At 40.0% G+C, this 18723-nt stretch overlaps 1 protein-coding gene across 1 annotated transcript in view; it reads left to right on the top strand.

The window, feature by feature from the left end:
* The window catches only part of LOC310918632 (tumor protein D52-like), a 122535-nt gene that overhangs the window by 58911 nt on the left and 44901 nt on the right, over positions 1-18723 (top strand). Inside the window, exon 6 of the mRNA XM_083877540.1 lies at positions 48-229. Within this exon, the coding sequence (XP_083733666.1) occupies positions 48-229 (182 nt within the window). The remainder of the gene's footprint in view (positions 1-47; positions 230-18723) is intronic.

The raw sequence follows: 18723 nt of genomic DNA, 5'->3' as shown, positions 1-18723 counted from the left end.
CGGCATGTTATGTGAATTTTTTTTCTTTTTTTATTATTCATCTGTAGGATCCTTCAGAGAAATCGGAATGCTTTGCCTCCATGCTGAGACGCTCTCCTTTAATTCAGATGGGGCCTGCCAAAGATAAAATTGCCATTGGTCAAATATTCCATGTTGTAGAAGATGATCTTTACATTGATTTTGGTGGCAAGTTTCACTGTGTGTGCAAAAGACCAGAAGTTGATGGAAAGTAAGTAATGAACTTATGGTAGGTGATCGACAACTGTGAATGACATCCTGAAATGCTTAGCTAAAGGGACTTGAACATCTTCTGGACTGACTTTGGATAGTTTGTGTGAACTCTAGGGTTTAAAGTATGGAAGTTAATGTATTGTGCAGAATGAAAATACGGTCATAAACAGATCTGCATAGCTCATCATTGTCTGGAATTCAGATTCCTTTACACATTTGCATTATTGCTATCTATATTATTCCAAGTTATGATGAGCAAAGGAAGTTACTGGGTGTTTAGTCACTGGAAATATGGGAAATAGTTATCAAGCAGTGTTTATTAAAATACTTGGGAGTTCTGTGGATGTGGAACTTCAGTCCCATGTAAGTAGTCTTTGTAGGCAGTAGCTATCTCTGCTAAGCATAGATACACGAGGTGATCTGCTGGGGAGTTCACATGTTATTTGTGATAATACTTTTCATAGTATTATCACAAATAACATGTGAATAATAATACTATATATAATACTATAATACTATAATAACATTATAGTATACTGCCAGATGATCAGTTCTAATGTGGTCAAATATTCCATATTGTAGCAGGTGATTTTATACAGATTTTTGTGTTAAATTTTACTCTGTTCTGAAGTAGAACACCTGTGGTGGAACTAGAACAGTTGTGCTGGAGAATACAGTATTTAAAGAGCTAAAAGAAAGCAATGAATTCTAGTGGAAATAGCATTTATAGGACTTCTAAAATGTCTTTGGCATCTTATAATTATGTATTATTCAAAGATCTCTTGTCTATTTCATATGTCTCCAGGTTGCTTTAACACTTATTTTCTAATACATAGGCAAAACACCATCTTTTTGAATTCATAGCATCTGAATATTTTAGTCCATCTCTTTTCTCTGTTTCCCCTAAGAGAGGAGGAGTATCTTTGTTAATCTGCAACATCACTGTTTTTGAAACATTAAATATGATTGCTGTGATAATCAGTTCTGAAATAGTTGATTTAACAAAAAGAGATTTAACAGAAATAATCACACGTTTGTGTGAAAGTCTGTAATAGTATTTTATCAGAGCACTGATAAAACTTACACTTTTATCAGAGCACTGATAATACTGATGAAACTCAGCTTCTTTTTTTGACAGGTCTGTGACTTCCAGAGCAAATGTGTTTGATGTCCCTGGATGAACTGAGTCCTTTATGCCATCCCATTTGGCAGCAGGCAAAGATTTTCTTAGTCTGTTGCTGCTACTGTAGTGATAAAGCCCTTGTTACTGTTTGCATCTCTTGGTAATTCCAAATGGAGATCAGCTTTTCCTTTCCCAGTCCCACTCTTGGACGCCTGAGGAGCGTTTCTAGATTAGTCTCAATCTCTGACCATTTGTTTGGTTTTGTTGTCAAGTTCAGACTGTAGCTCCCTGTTCAGCTTCACCAGCCTCCTGCCAGGCCTGCTCATTCTGCACAGTGGGAAAGACCCTTGTGAAGCATTGAGGAGTTTGTCTTTATAGATCTTTGATGTCTTCTGGGCACTTTTTCGTGTCAGGACAGTTCTCTACCCTGAATAACCTGAAGTCTACTGTCCTGAAGCCTAGATCTGTCTTCTGCCACTTTCCTTTCTCACTTTGTTTCAGCATGGAGGCTCTCATTGGTGGTCTCTGCAGCTGAGACAAACAGCAGCTATCACATTCCCAAGCAGTTCTTGTCTGCCTGTGTCTAACATATCCAGCAGAAAACCTGTCCTACTTGGGTTGTCTGGCACCTCTGGTAAGAAAATGTCACCAGGACACTTGCTCTGATTTCTCTCTCCTTTCCATGTTTGATCCTGCTTGAGCACACATCAGGACATTTGAAGTGCCCTGTGACAATCAAGGCTTGCAATCATGAAGTGGCTTCTGGTTGTTTGAATGAAGCTTCATCCACTCCCTCTTTGTGATCACACTGTGCACAGCAGACATCCACCATGAGTCTCTGTTGGTCTCCTCTCCAATTTTGGCCCACAGCTCTGAACTCCTTGGATGATTCATAGCAAGGCTCCATTGCTCTCATATCCCTTTCTTGCTCCTGCTGCAGCCTCTTTACCTTGACCCCTGTTTGCTTGCGTGGTTCTTCCCAGGTTTGGGGAGGGGGAACTTTGTGTTTATCTTCAAATCCCTAACTCTGATTCACTCAGCTTGGGAATTCTGAGCCCACCACTTGCTGATTCCTTGTGTGGTGTTATTATTTTGTCATGGTGCTCTGAAATACTGAGATGGCAAGATAAACTGGGGGGAAGGAATGAAAGATGTCTTCCTTAAAAAGCTCACAGGCAAACAAGCATCTGTCCACTTCCTTCTTGCTCTCATCTAAGCCTCAATAACTTACACCTTTCCTGGTGGTGCATGTTGCAGAGGTACAGGGGAAGAGGAGGCCCAGGAGAGCTCTTGTTGGAGCAGGTGCTTTAGAGTCAGTTGTCCACTAAATGCTGGGAACATAAGCCTGGGGCTGAGAAGATCTCAGCCAGTTATACTTTTGGCTGCATTTTATAATAATAAAAACAAGCAGATTTGTATAAAACTTGTTTATGCTTCCTTTTTACTGCTTTTGAGTGGGAGTGGAGAGATGGAATTTAATAGCCTGGATATTTTTAAATGAAATTAAATTTGGTACTAAAGGCGGTAGTTCCCAAAATAATAGAGACAGCATTTACAACGTTGAGGATGTAGTGGTAGTGGATATAGTAGTGTTGCTACTCTATATTTAAATGACTTAAAGCATTCATTTGAGATGTTGGTGATTGATTCAAATCCCTTTTCTCCTCAGTTCAGACCAGAAACCTGAATTTTTCTCAGACTACTTAAGTGTTTAAATGCTATTTAGAAGACCTAATCCTCTAAATAAAAATAATTAAATAAGATAGCAAATAATGTAAATAATTCTTGCCAACTTTTTCCAATTCATTGTGTTTCTGGAATTGGAATTTCTAAAATTTACCTTAAATTACAAAAAAATTGCAGTAGCAAGCAATCTTTTGCTATTTATGTAAAGAGGTATCTCTTGAGGATTTGTGCTTTTGATATTTCCTTGGTCATTTGTTTTTTTCTCAGCAGAACTCAACTATTTTCATGATATTATAATACAATTTTTTTTTTTCTTATATGATGTCCTGTGCTCTTTGAAAATGTTACAGTTTACTTGAAAAGAAACAAAAGGTTCTTGAGTGTAAAACCTGTTCTCTTGAACTGCTCAGTACTGTTCCTAACGGTTGTAATTTCTTGGAATGTCCAGCTGAAAGACCCTGTAGTGCTACCACCATGTGGCCATAAGAAAGGATTTCACCCTAAAGACTGTCCTGGATAAAGAAACAACTGAAAAAAAAAGGCATCCTTCACTTGGAAATTTTGAGGTGGTTAAATAAATACCTTTTTCTCCTCAGTTCCACTAGAAGAAATTTCAGCTTTAAAAAAAAACAACCCCCAAACACCTAAACCAAAACTCCAAAGAAAACATCACAAACTTTAAGGAAAAGAAACCTTAGAACAGTAATGCAAAATTTAAATTGAATAAGCATTTGAAGAACCTGCTAGTTATTTTTGCTTGTTTTCATTGATTGTTTTCCTTTCTTTTTGGATACCTGTTTCATAGAATTGCAGAAAATACATTTGGTTATCAGCATTGATGGTATTGAGATTGGAAGAATGCATTGGCTTAATTAGAGATCAAATATATTGTTGGTAAAATCTCACTGAGGTCAGGCAAGGATGTATTTGATTATAAATATCAGTATAATTTTGTTATTTGGGGTTTATTTACTGTGTCAGGAGTATTTTGTACCCTTATGATTTCAAGATCTCACATAATATATGCTGTACTTATTAAATACATACTACAATTAGTAAACATGTTTCTTGATACACTCTGACTTAAATGCTTTATTAAATTTGCATTTTATGTCAACAGCACAGCAATTCTGTTAAATATCCAAAGTTAATACAAATGAGAATAGGTCTAATCTGTAGTAAAGTAAGATTCCTTTTCAGCAATGGGAAGAAAGCATATTTTTTCTCTCTTTTAACATGCAGAGGAATTGAAGTCCTGAAGAAGGAAATTGTCTGTCTTACATCTCCAAATAAGCAACAACTCAATCCATGGCAAAAAGGTGCTGTTAAAACCTGCTTCTGTCATTATCAGATGGAATTCCTGAGAAGCAGAAAATTTGGGAATGGATTGTGCAGACACTGCCTCTTGCATGGTCTGCACCTGTACTGTTAATGACCAATCCCCATCAAAAGCACAATGGCTTTCAGCAATTTTTTAAAATGTGGGATTGCAGGACCAGCTTCCAAAGAGGATTAAACGGCACCTCTCCATGCCAGTGTAATGAAGCTTTATTTTCAAAGACTGCTGTAACCCTCCAGCTACTCCAGTATTATCAGGCTGTAGGATCAGAAAGACACTTCCTTTATGCTTGAGTATGCAGCTGGTGCAGGGATTTCCAGTATATCCTGTGGCAATTTTACTTGACACCTTTTATACAGTGCATATTTGCCAAACTTAAATAGTAGAGAAGGGAAGAAATCATTTGATGCCGGTTATGATTTAGAATGTGACAGCTTAATGAGCACCATAAAATATTACCTAATGCTGTTTCTGCAAATTGTATCAAAATATTTACTCTGTTTGAATGACTGCCAGGGTGAATTTTATTTGGGAAACATTTTAAATTCTTCTCTTTTTATTCTATTTTTAAAATATTTTATAGATAAGGTCAGAATGGAATCCAATTTAAATTGATCTGGTTTCTTAGATTAGGTAATGTGAACAAGGCTGGTTATTTTTTAGCACATTTATTCTATTAAGACAGTCTTAAATTTGTGTTGAAAGTAATAGGGAAACTGTTTAAAAGATCTTGTAAGATTAAAAAAATCAATTTTCTAAAAAGGGAAAAAGAGGTGTATGAAGAAAGATGCTCTTCATGGGAAAGGATTTCAATAAGACACTGTTTGCTTTAGTTCCAGTTTGTGTATTAAACAGATTCACCATGTGTTAAGCTGGAGGGTAAGTTTGGAGTTATCTACTCTGTTTTGATGCCATGTGAATATGCTTTTTGAGTGAGTGCATCTCAACCAGACTGAGCTGCCTCACACAAAGCACCCTGCTCTCAGTGCTGCAGAGACCCTTGTACAAGGGGACATGTCAGTGTCTGATTCAGTCTTTGCTTGCTGAACCCTCCTTTCCCTGGCTGGTGTGTGTGTAATGGTGCAATATTACTATGAAAAGGGTTAGAGAGAGATGTTGGAAACACAACTTTCTAACTCTTTCCTTTGAAATACTTAATCACCAAACAACTGGTGGAAGGCTGTATGGATTGAGAGACTCAGCATTCAATTCCCATTCCCAAGGCCTGTGCTCTTTCTTTGCCAAGGGAATCACAGGTATCAAATCCATGTTTAACCATGCTTACTCCTTAAAGTATGTATTTCTTCCCTGTTCTGTCCTGTTGCTGACTGGAGTGGTGCTGGTGTGCCAGCCTGGCACATCCTTTGGCTTTCAAGCTTCAAATGTTGACATCAACTATTACTGGTTAAAAAAAAAAAAAAAGAAAAAAAAAAAAGAGGCAGTTAATGTGATATATAAAGAAAACATACCTTGCTCTGTAATACCTTGCTACGTAATGCTGGGTTTAGTTGTAAATGTTTGTTTTTACAGTGGTCTACTTCCTTTTTGCTGTCAGTTGCCAGCAAAATAGCATTTATGTGTAATATATAATTCTCAACAGGAAAGGAGGAGATTACTAACCAGCGGTACAAGTGATACAATAAATGATGCTTTTGCAAGTACCATTTTCAAACTTACACAGATGCAGAAAGAACAGGTCATATGAAAGGAACTGGCAACCTACAGAAATTTTGTGTTTTCTTAAAAATTACTTATGTGTGTTGAAGTTACTGATAAAATGCACAGGATGCTGGATTGGTGTGGAAAACTGCTTTTGATTTCTGTGGTGATGTCTTGCTTAGAAAAGCAGGTCCACTGAGAAACGCTTTTTTAACTCCCAATTTTGGTATGTGAGAAGAAGGAACACAGTTCTGACAGAATTTTCTCATTCTATTTAGGTGTTCAAATTATTGCTGTTAGCTTACTGGCATTCAGTCAGTGGTTTATTCTCTTCCCTGCTTCCCTTTTGTTGTAGTTTTCATTCCCAACAGATCAGTCTTTTTCTTACAGGTTTGTCTAGTAGTATTCATACTGTAAAAAAACTCTTAAAAGAAGATTGAGAAAATGTCATGGTTTAGGAACAGCACTCCCAGTTAAGTGTCCCCTTGCCCCAAGACTCTCCCAGACCAGATGCCTCTTGCTTGCTCCCCCATCTTTGCTCCCTTTCCACTTCCTGCTCTGGGATAGAGCTGAGAAAAAGGTGAAAATTAACGGTCGAGATAAGAACAATTTACTGGAAACAGGAATGAGATGAGAAAACCAACAGCAATATTAGTAACAAAAGCGTACAAAAGAGGGTGATTTACATGCAGAGATGCCACTGAGGACCCCATGACAGTGTTTCCCCCTTCTGCTATGATTTTTCTTGACCAAGCCATGCCCTTCTTCCTGGAATCCAGAATCCCTTATCTCCACCCCTGGCAGTGATGTGAGATAGTGTAGAATAACAACCTGAGCATACTCATGGCTCCAGGCTCTGCTGCCTCACAGCTACTGTGAACATTTTGTCCTGTCTTGCAGGAAATGCATTTCCTTCCTTCCTTCCTTCCTTCCTGCCTTCCTGCCTTCCTGCCTTCCTGCCTTCCTTCCTCCCTTCCTCCCTCCCTCCCTTCCCTCCCTTCCCTCCCTTCCCTCTCTCCCATCCATCCATCTTTTGCTCCCATTGCCTCATTGATGTGCTCCCTTGGTAACTATTTATACCTGATCCAGGCTCATTCTCTGTATTCTTTGTTTCAATACTGATTGTTAATATATATTTCCGATATAAGTATAATGTAGTTACATTTCTAACTAATTACAATTTTGTATTGTTATATCTATTCTGCATTATGCAAGTTAGTAAGTCTTTTTTCAGCTTGCACATTATTGCTCAGCTTTTTACCAATACTTTACTACTGAACTGATAGAATTTGCAGTTCTGTTGTGGGTTTTTAAGCAGTTACCATGCTTTAGAGGTTGCTGTATATGCAGCAGTATATGATATGTTCCTTCTATTATAACATTTTTGGAAAGTTTTTGAAATATTTTTGCTCATTTATGCATAATTAAAGCAGAAATTACAAAACTTACTGAAATACCTGGTATTATAATCTCATTTAGTCAACATGACCACTTACCTGGTCTTTCCCACAAAGTTATCTTTATTCTTTTGTCATCAGCTGAGATTTTTTTTTTAGTTCTTTAGTTTTTTCATTTGTTTGGAAAGCATTTCTTGCCTATTAAAAAAAAGAAAAACAGTGACATAAACAAACAACTTGGGAGAATTTTTATGTCTCTGTGACAGAGATTTCCTTTGTGCCTATAAGGTCAGATGGTTTAGATCTATCAGTGCCATGTTGCTGATATTTGCAACACTAAATGGCCATCTGAAAACAAAGCAGTCTTTGTGTTTTTCTGCTCATTCTTCCAAGTTCTCCTACTTATCAAGTAAGCATCTTCTTATTGGAGGGCAAAATTCCTCTGCATTTTGAAAGACAAACTTAGACTATGTTACAATTTTTGAATTTTTAAATAATTATGACATGTTCAAATCTGCTGAACTATAAAATGAAGAGTACACACACACACTTTCCTGAATCTCTTCCAGTTTGTATCTTTTAGGGAAAACATAACCAGACAGCCGGTCTCCACATTGTGAAAACCAGTCTCTTTCTGTGATTAAAATCATGAGAATGTCATGTTGAAATTCTCTGTGGACCAAGGTGGTTTTCACTAGTCATCAGCAAACTTGGGTTTTGGTACTCTTGGTCAGCCTTTGGTCTCCAACTATGCCCAAATACCAGGGAGAAATGGTAAGCAAGACTGATGATGTTGTCCTGTTCCCACATACCAACATTGCAACTTAGAAAGGAAGCCTTATTATTTATATTGAAGAGGACTAAATTCTAGGAGGTGGCAGGAGCTGCCTTTTCTACAAAGCTTCCATATAGTGCAATTCACCATTGCTCCGAGCCCAAACAATGCTGGTGGTGCCACTCTGTCTGCTGTCGAACAATTTCAGCTCGCTTTTTTTAAAGCAGGCACGAAGAATAGCTGTGTGATTGCAAACTTGGTCTGCGTGCTGCAGAAAATAACCTCTAACTTATTTATAGCAGCATGCATTTTGGAAATTACAGCATTTTTATCCCCTATGGACACAGCTTATTATTTGCTTGGTTACTTTACAATTGTGACTGTTTTTGCCACCCACTGTATATCATTCTTCAGTGGTTATTTTCAACCACAAATGGAGGTGATGGCTTTGTGTGGTTCTGTAATACACAAGACAGTGCTTCCAAAGTTCCTGGAGCCCAAAGTCTGTAAACATTTTTTTTGGACTACACTATTAGTTTTTCATCCCAGAGAGGTACTTTAGAGTTTAGTTAATGTAATGATACCATGGGACAGGTGTTGGTTTTCAACAGTACAACTAGCCCATATTAATGAGGCAGCATTTGGTAGAGAAAATACAACATAGGCCTAGGAATACGGCCACAGCAGTGCACGAGCCTGCTAATCATTTTTTATCCTTAGCTTTTGCTTCTGTCATTAATTTAAAGTAGCAGAGTTATGAGGTCCAATGAAGGTCCAATGAAAACCCTCACAAAACTAGTAGCATTTACTGATAAAAAAAGTTTTGCCAGTTTTTTTTTTTTTTTTCCCAAGGCATCATGATAAATGAGAGATAGAATATGCTGTGTAAAATGTTTTGGGAGAACAAAGAAGACCATAGGTGGCCTGGAGCTATTTTGGCAATGTCAAAGTCTGTAAATACTCTTTAAGCTACACTTTTTCTCATATGTGGACGTGCACACATACACGATTGGAGAAAAAAAGTCTTGGGAAACTTATTACTGCATTGGAAGGCTTGAGTGTTGTCTTTAGGAGATGAGTAGCTAAACTCTCTGTTTTCCCCTAATCCAGGGGCTAGCTGTCAAGGACTGCAGAAACTAGAATTACAAACTCATGACTTGGCAGAAGAATTGAAATTGTTTCTAGTATTTTGTTCTGAGATTGGTGAGAATAAATGACTTGAATTTCTGTGTGCAGCCTACTAGGAATTTTTCTCCCTCACCTGTGAGAAAGCTTTGCTGTTAGCACACAATTTCACTTAAATACCTCTAGTAAAGTGTAATTAATTTCCTCAATAACTGGACAAGGCTCACAGAATCTCAGCCAGTCCAGATGCAGAAGATTATAGATTTTATTGAAAACTCTTAAAACACTCCCCAACATGTTTCACTCATCAGTGACTCTGGGTGAAGTGGATGAAGTGGGCTCCTACCAGTTATACAAACGTGGTACTTTTCAGGAGTACAGGCAACTGTACTTGACTGAACCACAGAGCAAGTTGCAGATGTTTCTGGTTTAAAGTCTGGTCAGTTTGACCTGCACCTGTAACAAAGGTAAGGTTAGATGAAGAAGCAGTCCAGGTTATTGTAGCAGGATAACTGCTTTTATTAGGTTGAGTAGAACTGTGCACAAAACCCTCCTGTCAGCATAGTGAGTTGAGCTGCAGCGCTCTGCTGATGTGGCCTTTGATTTCATTTTGGGAGACAAGCTTGGCCTAAACTGGCTCATGTGCTCTGCATGGCAATCCTCTGGGAGGTTTAGGCTTGCCCACAGACAGAAGCTATTTAGTTTCTAGGTTGAGAAACTGAATTAATGATGTTTGGGACCAAATGTGAATTATAAGTCTTCATATAACAAAGATCTTACTCAGGAAAATTAATGCTATCATATAACCATGGAGTGGTAATTATTCACCCCTCTGGAATAGTTTCAGTAAGTGAGTCTGAGAAGGGAATTAACACAGCTAGGGAAACACTGCAGGTAATATATATCAACCTCGAGCTTTTAGAAGGCATAAGTCAGGCCTCCCACAAATAATGATTTTAAAGTTGTTTTTATTTTTTGGTTTATGTCTCTCTGAGTTATTTAGTTTTTGGGTTTGCATAATTTTTTTTAAATTTGGCAGATTAGGAACTTTTAATTAAACCAACTTTTTTTTTTTTTAATGGCAATTGATCTTCTTCTGTAACTGATAAAATCATTGATATTAGTAAAGCTGGAGATGTACAGAATATTTCACTGATAATTCCTCTCAGTTGCTATGTAATATGAAGATTACTCAGCTGGAGGCCAGTAACTGGCCATATACCCCAGGGCTCAGTAGTGGTCCTGTTTAACATCTTTATTCATGACCACAGTGATGGGACAAGAATGTACAAGAATGCAAATTTGCACAGACTACAAAACTTGGAGGAGTTATTACACAGGGTGGTTGTGCTGCCATCCAGAGTGACCTCAACAGGCTGGAAAAATGATGTGATGGGAACCTCATACAGTTCAGCCAGAGAAGCGTGAAGTCCTTCCCCTGGGAAGGCACAACCCCAGGCACCACCAGGATGCAAAGCAGCTTGCCAGAAAAGGCCTGTTGGGTCCTGGTGGACACCCAAGTTTAACATGAGGCAGCAGTGAGCCTTGTGGCAAAGAAACTGAATGGTTTCCTGGCTGCATTAGACAAGCAGGTAGCAGGATGCAATTCTTCTCCACTTAGCTCTGGTGAAGCCAGACCTGGAGTGCTCTGTCCAGTTCTGGGCTCCACAGTTCAAGAGACAGTGCAGTGAAGGGCCCCTAAAATGCAGAAGGGTCTGGAGCATCTCTCTGATGAGGAAAGGCTGAGAGAGCTGGGGCTGTTCAGCCTGGAGAAGAGAAAGTTCAGAGGGATTTCATCAATGTGTAGAAATACCTCAAGTGAGTGGGCAAAGAGTACAGAGCCAGGCTCTTATCAACAGATGGGACCAGGGGCAGTGGGCACACAGCCACACACAGGAGGTGCCTTCTGAACATCAGGAAAGCTTTTTACTGTGAGGGTGACTGAGCACTGACACAGGTTACCCAGGGAGGTTGTGGAGTCTCTGTTCTTGGAGGTACTTAAAAGCTGTGTCTGGCCATTGATGATTTATTTAATCACACATTTTTATTTGAAGTCACTGGTCGGTACAGAGGGATGGTTCAGCACAGGGAGGAGTGGGTGTTTACTGCAGCTTGGAATAGGCCCAAAAGACTGATAAAATTAATTCTGTTACTCCTACACACCAAACCATGACAGATGCTTTTCTTTCCTGAATGCTTTCTGTAACTCCTTGTCAGCCTATTTAGATGCTGTTATCCAACCAGGGCATAAGACCAGGTAAACTCCTACAAAGCAAGGTAAGGCTTTTAAGGCTGAATGTTGCCAAACTGTGTAGGGGATTGGGCTGCTTTGCTGCTACTAGGCAGCACAGCAATTCTGAATTAAAAAATACGTGGTGTTTAAAGGCAAAAATAAATAACATTTTATTATGTGTTTGTTATTTAACACTAATTTATTCTCATTTTCTGCTCACTAATATGCTGACAAAATTGTCAGTCCTTGCTTCTTGTCTTTTCACATGCACTTGTGTGGAGTTAGGACAGGAATAGCAAATGAGTATAATTTTTCATTCAGTGTTTTGGAGCAACAAGCAGAGGCAATAGTACTAAAGCAACACTTAGGTTGTAAGTAGGCCCTTACTGAGTAAGGAGCATCTGGTAACACTGTCCCTGCTGTTGTATTTGCTTGCTTGACTTTTCTTTAAAAAAGATAGATAGAATGTTCAAGATAGAATTTAAAATTCTAGGCAGGTATTGCTGTTGTGCTGGAAGAACTGCTGTGTAAATAAACCCCCATATATTTAAAAAGAAAAAAGGGGGTTTGGAAAAGTGTTCTAAGAGTATTCAGTAGCTGTTAAAACTTGCCTTAATAGATTTTGGAGTCTGTGTGTGGTCACTGCTGCCATGGCTCTGTCAGCATTTTAGGCACGATAGCAGCCAAGCAGGGATGCAGATGTCTTTGTGAACTTGCTGAACATAGCCATGATTTATGGACACTGAAATGTGAAGTATGATGAGAACCAATCATGGAACATTTTTTAAATACAAAACCAAAGCTCTTTTTCCTTCTGTGATAGCTATCAAGAAAGGCAAATTTTCTGTTTTCCCATCTTAGCATTTTAGGATTTCTTTTATTTTTTGCCTAAAGAACTTAAAATCCAGTCCCAGCTTGGGTGAGAAATAACAGCAGCCTCCCAGTTCTTTAAATACTGAAGGGATTGTTCTGAAAAATACTGAAGCTATATTTTGAATAATCTGCTTTGAGACTTGGCAGGCTCTGATCACATGGAAAAGTGCACATAATGTGGTTACACTGTGTGAGCATGTGCCCACTTAACTGAGAAACTGAGATATGACTCTAAAGGCAGATAAATAACCATTGGGTACAACAAAAAATGCCAATCATTTATTAGTGTTTGGTGACTTTTTGTTAGTAGGGTAAGAGGAAAAAGGCTTAAGCAATTTTTCTTTGATTTATGATCTTATTAGAAGAAGTGAAGGATTACATACATGTCCTCTGAAACCTCTTTTTCTTTATTTTCAGAGTACTTAGCAGGCTTTGCAGAGGCAGTGAGATTTTACTGAATGAGTTTCCTGATTCCTATAAAACTATATAAAGCATTTCTTTATGGAAATACTCAACATGCATGTTTAACCTGTCTGAAATCTTCTGGAAGTAATGGAGTGTTAGTTTAAACATTAAAATTTTTTTAAAATTATAATCTACAACATCAAATCCCTATCAGAGTTTTCAGGTCTTTTACATACATCATAGGGAAATGTAAGTAGCATACGAGTTTAATTTATCTGCAATTTGTACTCATTAACTTCAAGTATTAACATAGAGATCCTAATCTCAGTGGTAATTATAAGTTAATTGCTAATCTGTCCTTCCACTTGGAGAGTTCAGTTATTTCTTTTCCCTTGACTTTATGTATTTGAAGTTACCTAAAAGTGAATTAATCTTTCAGATTGAGTAGTGCCTGCACCACCTCACTCATCTTTGGGTCCCGGACCAGTCTATTACCACCTAAGTACTGGATTTTGTTCCCCGTGAAGCCTTTCAAGACTGTTCTTGGCAGCCGCCTTGACAGGGCTGCTGGAGACGAGACTGAAACGCGCTCTGCTTCCTCCAGACACAGCTCAGTAAACAAGCTGTGATCTTCTGCTTGGCAGGAGGCAGAGCTGCTGCTGCTGCCAGCCTGGGAGGGGATGCAGAGCAGCAGTGATGCGTGGCAGCAAATACAATATCCTTTTCTGGGGCTTTGACTTGAATAATGCATTGCTATGATGTGGAGGTTTGTGAAGTACTTGCCTGCTTCTGCGAGATTTATTCAGAGTATGCTTAGCTTGGGCCTGGAGTACACCAGTGGTGCACGTAGCTAAAACTAAATTATAGTAAGTGAGTGGAAAGGAATAATGTATGGCAAGAGTAGATTATGCTAATGTGCTAAGCAGTGATTTAGGCTTAAAAAACCAAAAATGAAGAAAGGAAGTTTGAGGGGATTTATCATAGCATTATGGAATGGTTTGTGTTGGAAGGATCATTAGAGATCATGTAGTTTCGACCCACCCACTATGTGCAGGAGCACCTGGTCCCTAGACCAGGTTGCTCAGAGCCCCATCCAGTTGGGCCTTGAAGGGATGGGGCATACTTTTAGGAATGGGGCATCCACAGCTTCTCTGGGCAACCTGGTCTACTATCTCACTGTCCTGTGATTATTTCCATGACCTTCCTCTAGTCTCAGTCCAACAGGTCCACATCCTTCTTGTGTTTTGGACCCTAGAACTGTGTGCAGTCCTCCATGTGGGAGTCTCAGGAGAGCAGAGTAGGGGAACAGGATCAGCCCCCTTGACCTGCTGGTTACACTGCTTTTGATGCAGCCCAGAGCACAGGTGGCTTTCTCGGATGCAAGTGCACATTGCTGGATTATATTGAGTGTCTTGTCCAATACTCCCTCCTCAGGGCTGCTCTCAATCCATTTTCTGCCCAGCCTGTACTTGTGCTTGGAATTGCCCTGACCCATGTGCAGGATTTTGCACTTGGCCTTGTTGGCCTTTGTGTTGTTCACATGTGCTTCTCTCTCAAGCCTGTCAGGGTTCCCCTGGATGGCATCTGGTATGTTGACTGCATTGCATAGGTGGTGCCATTGGCAAAGTTGCAGAGGGTGCACTCAGTCCCACTGCTTTCACCCTCTGTAAACTTCCTTTTTGTGTTTGAGTTTGTCCAGGAGCCCCTTGGTCATGAACTTAGGACTGCTGGTGTTTTTGCCTTAATCTCTCTTAGTGATCTTTGAGTATTAACCAGCTTTCTTGAGCACTCCTAGGGCTTTATCCCATGGTCCTTTCCAAGCAGATCCCTGAGCAGGCCAAAGTCTGCTCTCCTGAAGTCCAGGGTAGTGAGCTTGCTGTGAGCCCTTCCCACTGCCCTAAGGATCTTGAACTCCACCATTTTATGGTCACTGCAGCTCAGGCTGCCCTTGAGCTTCACATTGCCCATGAGCCCCTCCTTGTTGGTGAGAATAAGGACTAGCACAGCACCTTGGGAATGATTGGGATTGTTCAGCCTGGAAAAGAGAAGGCTGCAGGTTGACTGAATTGCAGCTTCCAGTACCTGAAGGGAACTTACAGGAGAGATGTGGCAAGACTATTTTCAAGAGCTTGTAGTGACAGGACAACAAGGAATGTGTTCAAAATGAAAGAGAGTAGATTTAGATTAGATATCAGGAAAAAATTCTGTACTGTGAAGGTGGTGAGGCACAAGTGAGGTTGCCCAGGAAAGTTGTGGATGATCCATGCCTGGAAGCATTCAAGGACATCTTGGATGGGCCTCTGAGCAACCTGGTCTAGTTGAAGGTGTCCCTGCCTATGGTGAGGGGCTGGAACTAACCAACTGGTCTTTAAGGTCCCTTCCAACCCAACCCATTCTATGACTCTGTGACCTCTCCTCCTTGGCTCCTCTATCACTGAAGATGGACATTACCATCAACACATTGCAAGAGCCTTACGGACTGTTTATCCCCTGCTGTGCTGTCCTTCCAACAGGTATTGGGGTGGTTGAAGTCCCCCATGAGGGTTGGGGATTGTGAATGTTGCATCTGTTTGGTTTTCCTGGTCAGGTGACCTGTAGTAAGGCTGTAATGTCATCTGTCCCTGCTGTCAGTTTAATCCTGATCCATAAGCTCTTGGTCTGCTCCTCATCTCTTACCATTTAGAATTGGCAGAGTTTGTCTCCATTTTCTTCACATCATAGATCAAATTTGAAAGGGCTTTCTCTGAGCATTTCCCATTCATTATAAGAAAAAATAATCATGCTCAGTGTTAGTTCTTCTTCTAGCTTTGTGCACAGCCTTTAGATCTGCGGCAAGATATTTAAGGACCCTAATATTAGTTGAAAGGTTAGGATTTTCCTCCTTTAAAGTCAATTAAAAACTGTTCAGTAACATCATTGATGAGATCCTTGATAAGATTGCAGGATATTGGCATCAGTATTTTTACACAGTCAGTGCCAGGATACTCAAGTGCAGCCGTATGTCTTCTATCTAGTGTGCAGAGCAGGCAGGCCTGCCTTATTTAAATACAGCTCTATGTAGGTATAAATTCTAGAAATTCTTGTTTTAAAATAAAGTATCTGAGGATAAAGTCTTCACATATCTTTAAGGTTACTTGCTCTCAACTTGTTTGCCAAGAAAAAAGTGAAAACTTCAAGACTCCCAAAATCTTTCTGACTAGCTCACACATAAGGAAACTTTCAATTTGTGGGTTCAATTGTTTTTTTTCTGGCATTAAACACATCTTTTTTTTAGAGCTTTCTTCTGTAGCTGCTTAACACAATAACATTCTAGTATTTTGAGCTTAAAAACTAAAATTGAAAGAGCAGTAGAAATCATGCTGTTACCATCTTAGCTATTAGTGATAAAATGAACAATATTCTTTGTATTCCATTCAGGGAAATCCAAGGATTTGTTTATTTTAGAATACAATTTTCTTCTTCTCCTTTTATCCTTTTTTTCTTTTTTTTTTTTCCTTTTTTTTTTTTTTTTTTTTTTTTCCCCAATTCACAGTCTTAAAACATACTAAACAGTTCTGTTTCACTTCATTATGTATGACTTTATCTGTAGTATGGTCTGCATGAGTTAAAGAGCAATTGCTAAATCTCTTATTAGCTTTATGCTAATCATTCAAAAACCTTAATACTCTTTGCAAGCAAAGATTTCACTCTTTATAAAAAAGTCTGCACATTTTGTATATTGTATAGTGAATAGTGTCCCTGCTTCTGGGGGTTTGGAATTAGATAATCTTTAAGGTCCCTTCCAACCCAGGCCATTCTGATTCTGTGATAAGAAGCAGGTGAAGGTAACTCTTCTCTTGTGCTAGAAGGGCTACTTTGGTTTCTTAAACATGCTCACAAGCATGGTGATGTAAATAATAGAAGTGCCATTTCCATAAAGAGAAAGTTGGAAAAAAAATCATTATTTGAAGAGTAGCAATAATCTACATAAAGTGAGTTAAATTTTCCCTGATCCATTATTTGCACAATCTAAGCGTTGTGAAATACAGAGGTATAGCCGTGCTTGTCTTGTTACACTTCTCAGTTCCGTCGAGCCTTTGCGGTGGGGATTTAAAATCACAACTCCATTCTTACCGCCTTTGATGTACCTTTTGAAGGGACATCGCGCTTCTGTAATTCCAAATCCCATGCTCAGTTTTTCCTCTTGGCCCAAGTGGAAAAACTTGAGTTGGGTGCCGGTGGGAGGGCAGCGCGGGAGGGCCGGTGGCTGTGTTCCCGAGGGATAAAACACAGGAGTTGGAAGCGGCAGAGCCGTGTCAGGGCGGGCTGTGCGGGGATGCCCCGGGAGCGGGCGGCACCTCTCGGCTCCAGCCGCAGCCACCGCTGCCTGCCGGGGTGAGCCCCGCCATTCTTCCGCCTTCACTTCCTCGGCTCTTTAGCCCCCATTGAGCCTGGAACAGTGGCGGCGGACAAAAGCTGTATACACTGTACAAACAGAGCACTAAAGCGGCAGTACACTGACTCATTCTTCGCTCTGTGTGAGAACTGAGGGGGACTCTATTCACCGCCTTTGTGCCGGTGTCTGTCAACAGCGCTGTTTGAGGCCAGCCCCATTGTGCCGGCCAATGTTTCTTATTGACCCGAGTCTGTGCCCGCAATGTTCCCAGGGTCGAAGTTGCGAGCGAGAGAATGTTTGAAAAGGGGTAATCGTGGGCTAAATGCGTTTTGCTGCATTGTCGTCTGACCTATTAAATCTAAACTGCGGTCCGCGTTCATGCAAACAGGTAATTATGTAGTCACAGCTGCGGCCATTGACATCTGGTTACCGCCCCGTGGAAAAAGGGGATGGGGTGCTCGCCTCTCCCTCCAGGCTCTCAAACGCTGAACTTTAATGATATTAACTGAAAATAGAAGGTGGATTAGCAAGACTGACAGGTCAACAAGGTGGATACTTTATCCAAGTAGGCAGAAATAAGTCTTGAGTGCAGTTGCTTGGGTATTTCTGGTGCCTTATGCATCAGATTTTTCCCATAGCTGCAGGCTTGGCTGAGCTCTAGAATCAGTTATTATTTAAGGGTTTTAGATCAGGAGAAGCAGCAAAATACTTCTGTCATCCTGTTGTGCAAAACAGTTCTGCACACAGCCACATTTATTTTTTATTTATTTTTGCTTTTTTGCAAGCAGCTTACAGTAGTTCTGGTCCCCATGGGAAGAGTTGCCCCATAGGAGGATTTCGGGATAACAAACCCTCATTATCAATAAGCCTGCATTTCAAAATTTAGTGGTAAGTGTACAAGGGTGATAAAACATTCCTGGCCCTAAATTATTTTAGGAAACTCTGTTTTCTTTTAATGTACTTTGGAACTGAGGGCATAGTATTTGCATGTAAATTAGTCTGACACATCCTCTTTCTCATCCCCCTCTGCTCTCTCCCTTTCTAGTGAGAGGGAAGAGATCTCTACATAGCATACAGAATTATTAAAACAGCCTGCTTTTCTGTCCTGCACCACTTTCAGCACTGGGATAGATAACAACCACTGTAGAAATTAGGAGAGAGGGCTACAGGGTCCTGGGTGACTTTCATGGCACATCAAAGCTGGGAGCAGTCAGTGCTGGGCAGCCCTGGGTGCAGGGCAGGAGACAAGTGCAGCCAGCTGATAAATCCCTCCTTTAAGGGATCACTTGCAGGAGTGAATGGTTATCTGCTTCTCCTTGCATTTCCAGCCCAGTCCTGCTCCTTAGGAGTTAATTATTCTGAGGTGCTGTTGCAATGTGGACTGTCATAAAAAAGGGAGAGTAGGTGATTATGATATAAATATATAGATGCAGATATATGGATGTAATCTTCCAATATAGGATCTTCTAGCATTATGGGAGGACTGCAATTGCCAAAAGAGT

The sequence above is a fragment of the Zosterops lateralis genome (genome assembly GCF_965231275.1).
Source record: "Zosterops lateralis genome assembly, chromosome: 1".
NCBI lineage: Eukaryota > Metazoa > Chordata > Aves > Passeriformes > Zosteropidae > Zosterops > Zosterops lateralis.
This window is presented reverse-complemented; position numbering and strand designations above follow the sequence as displayed.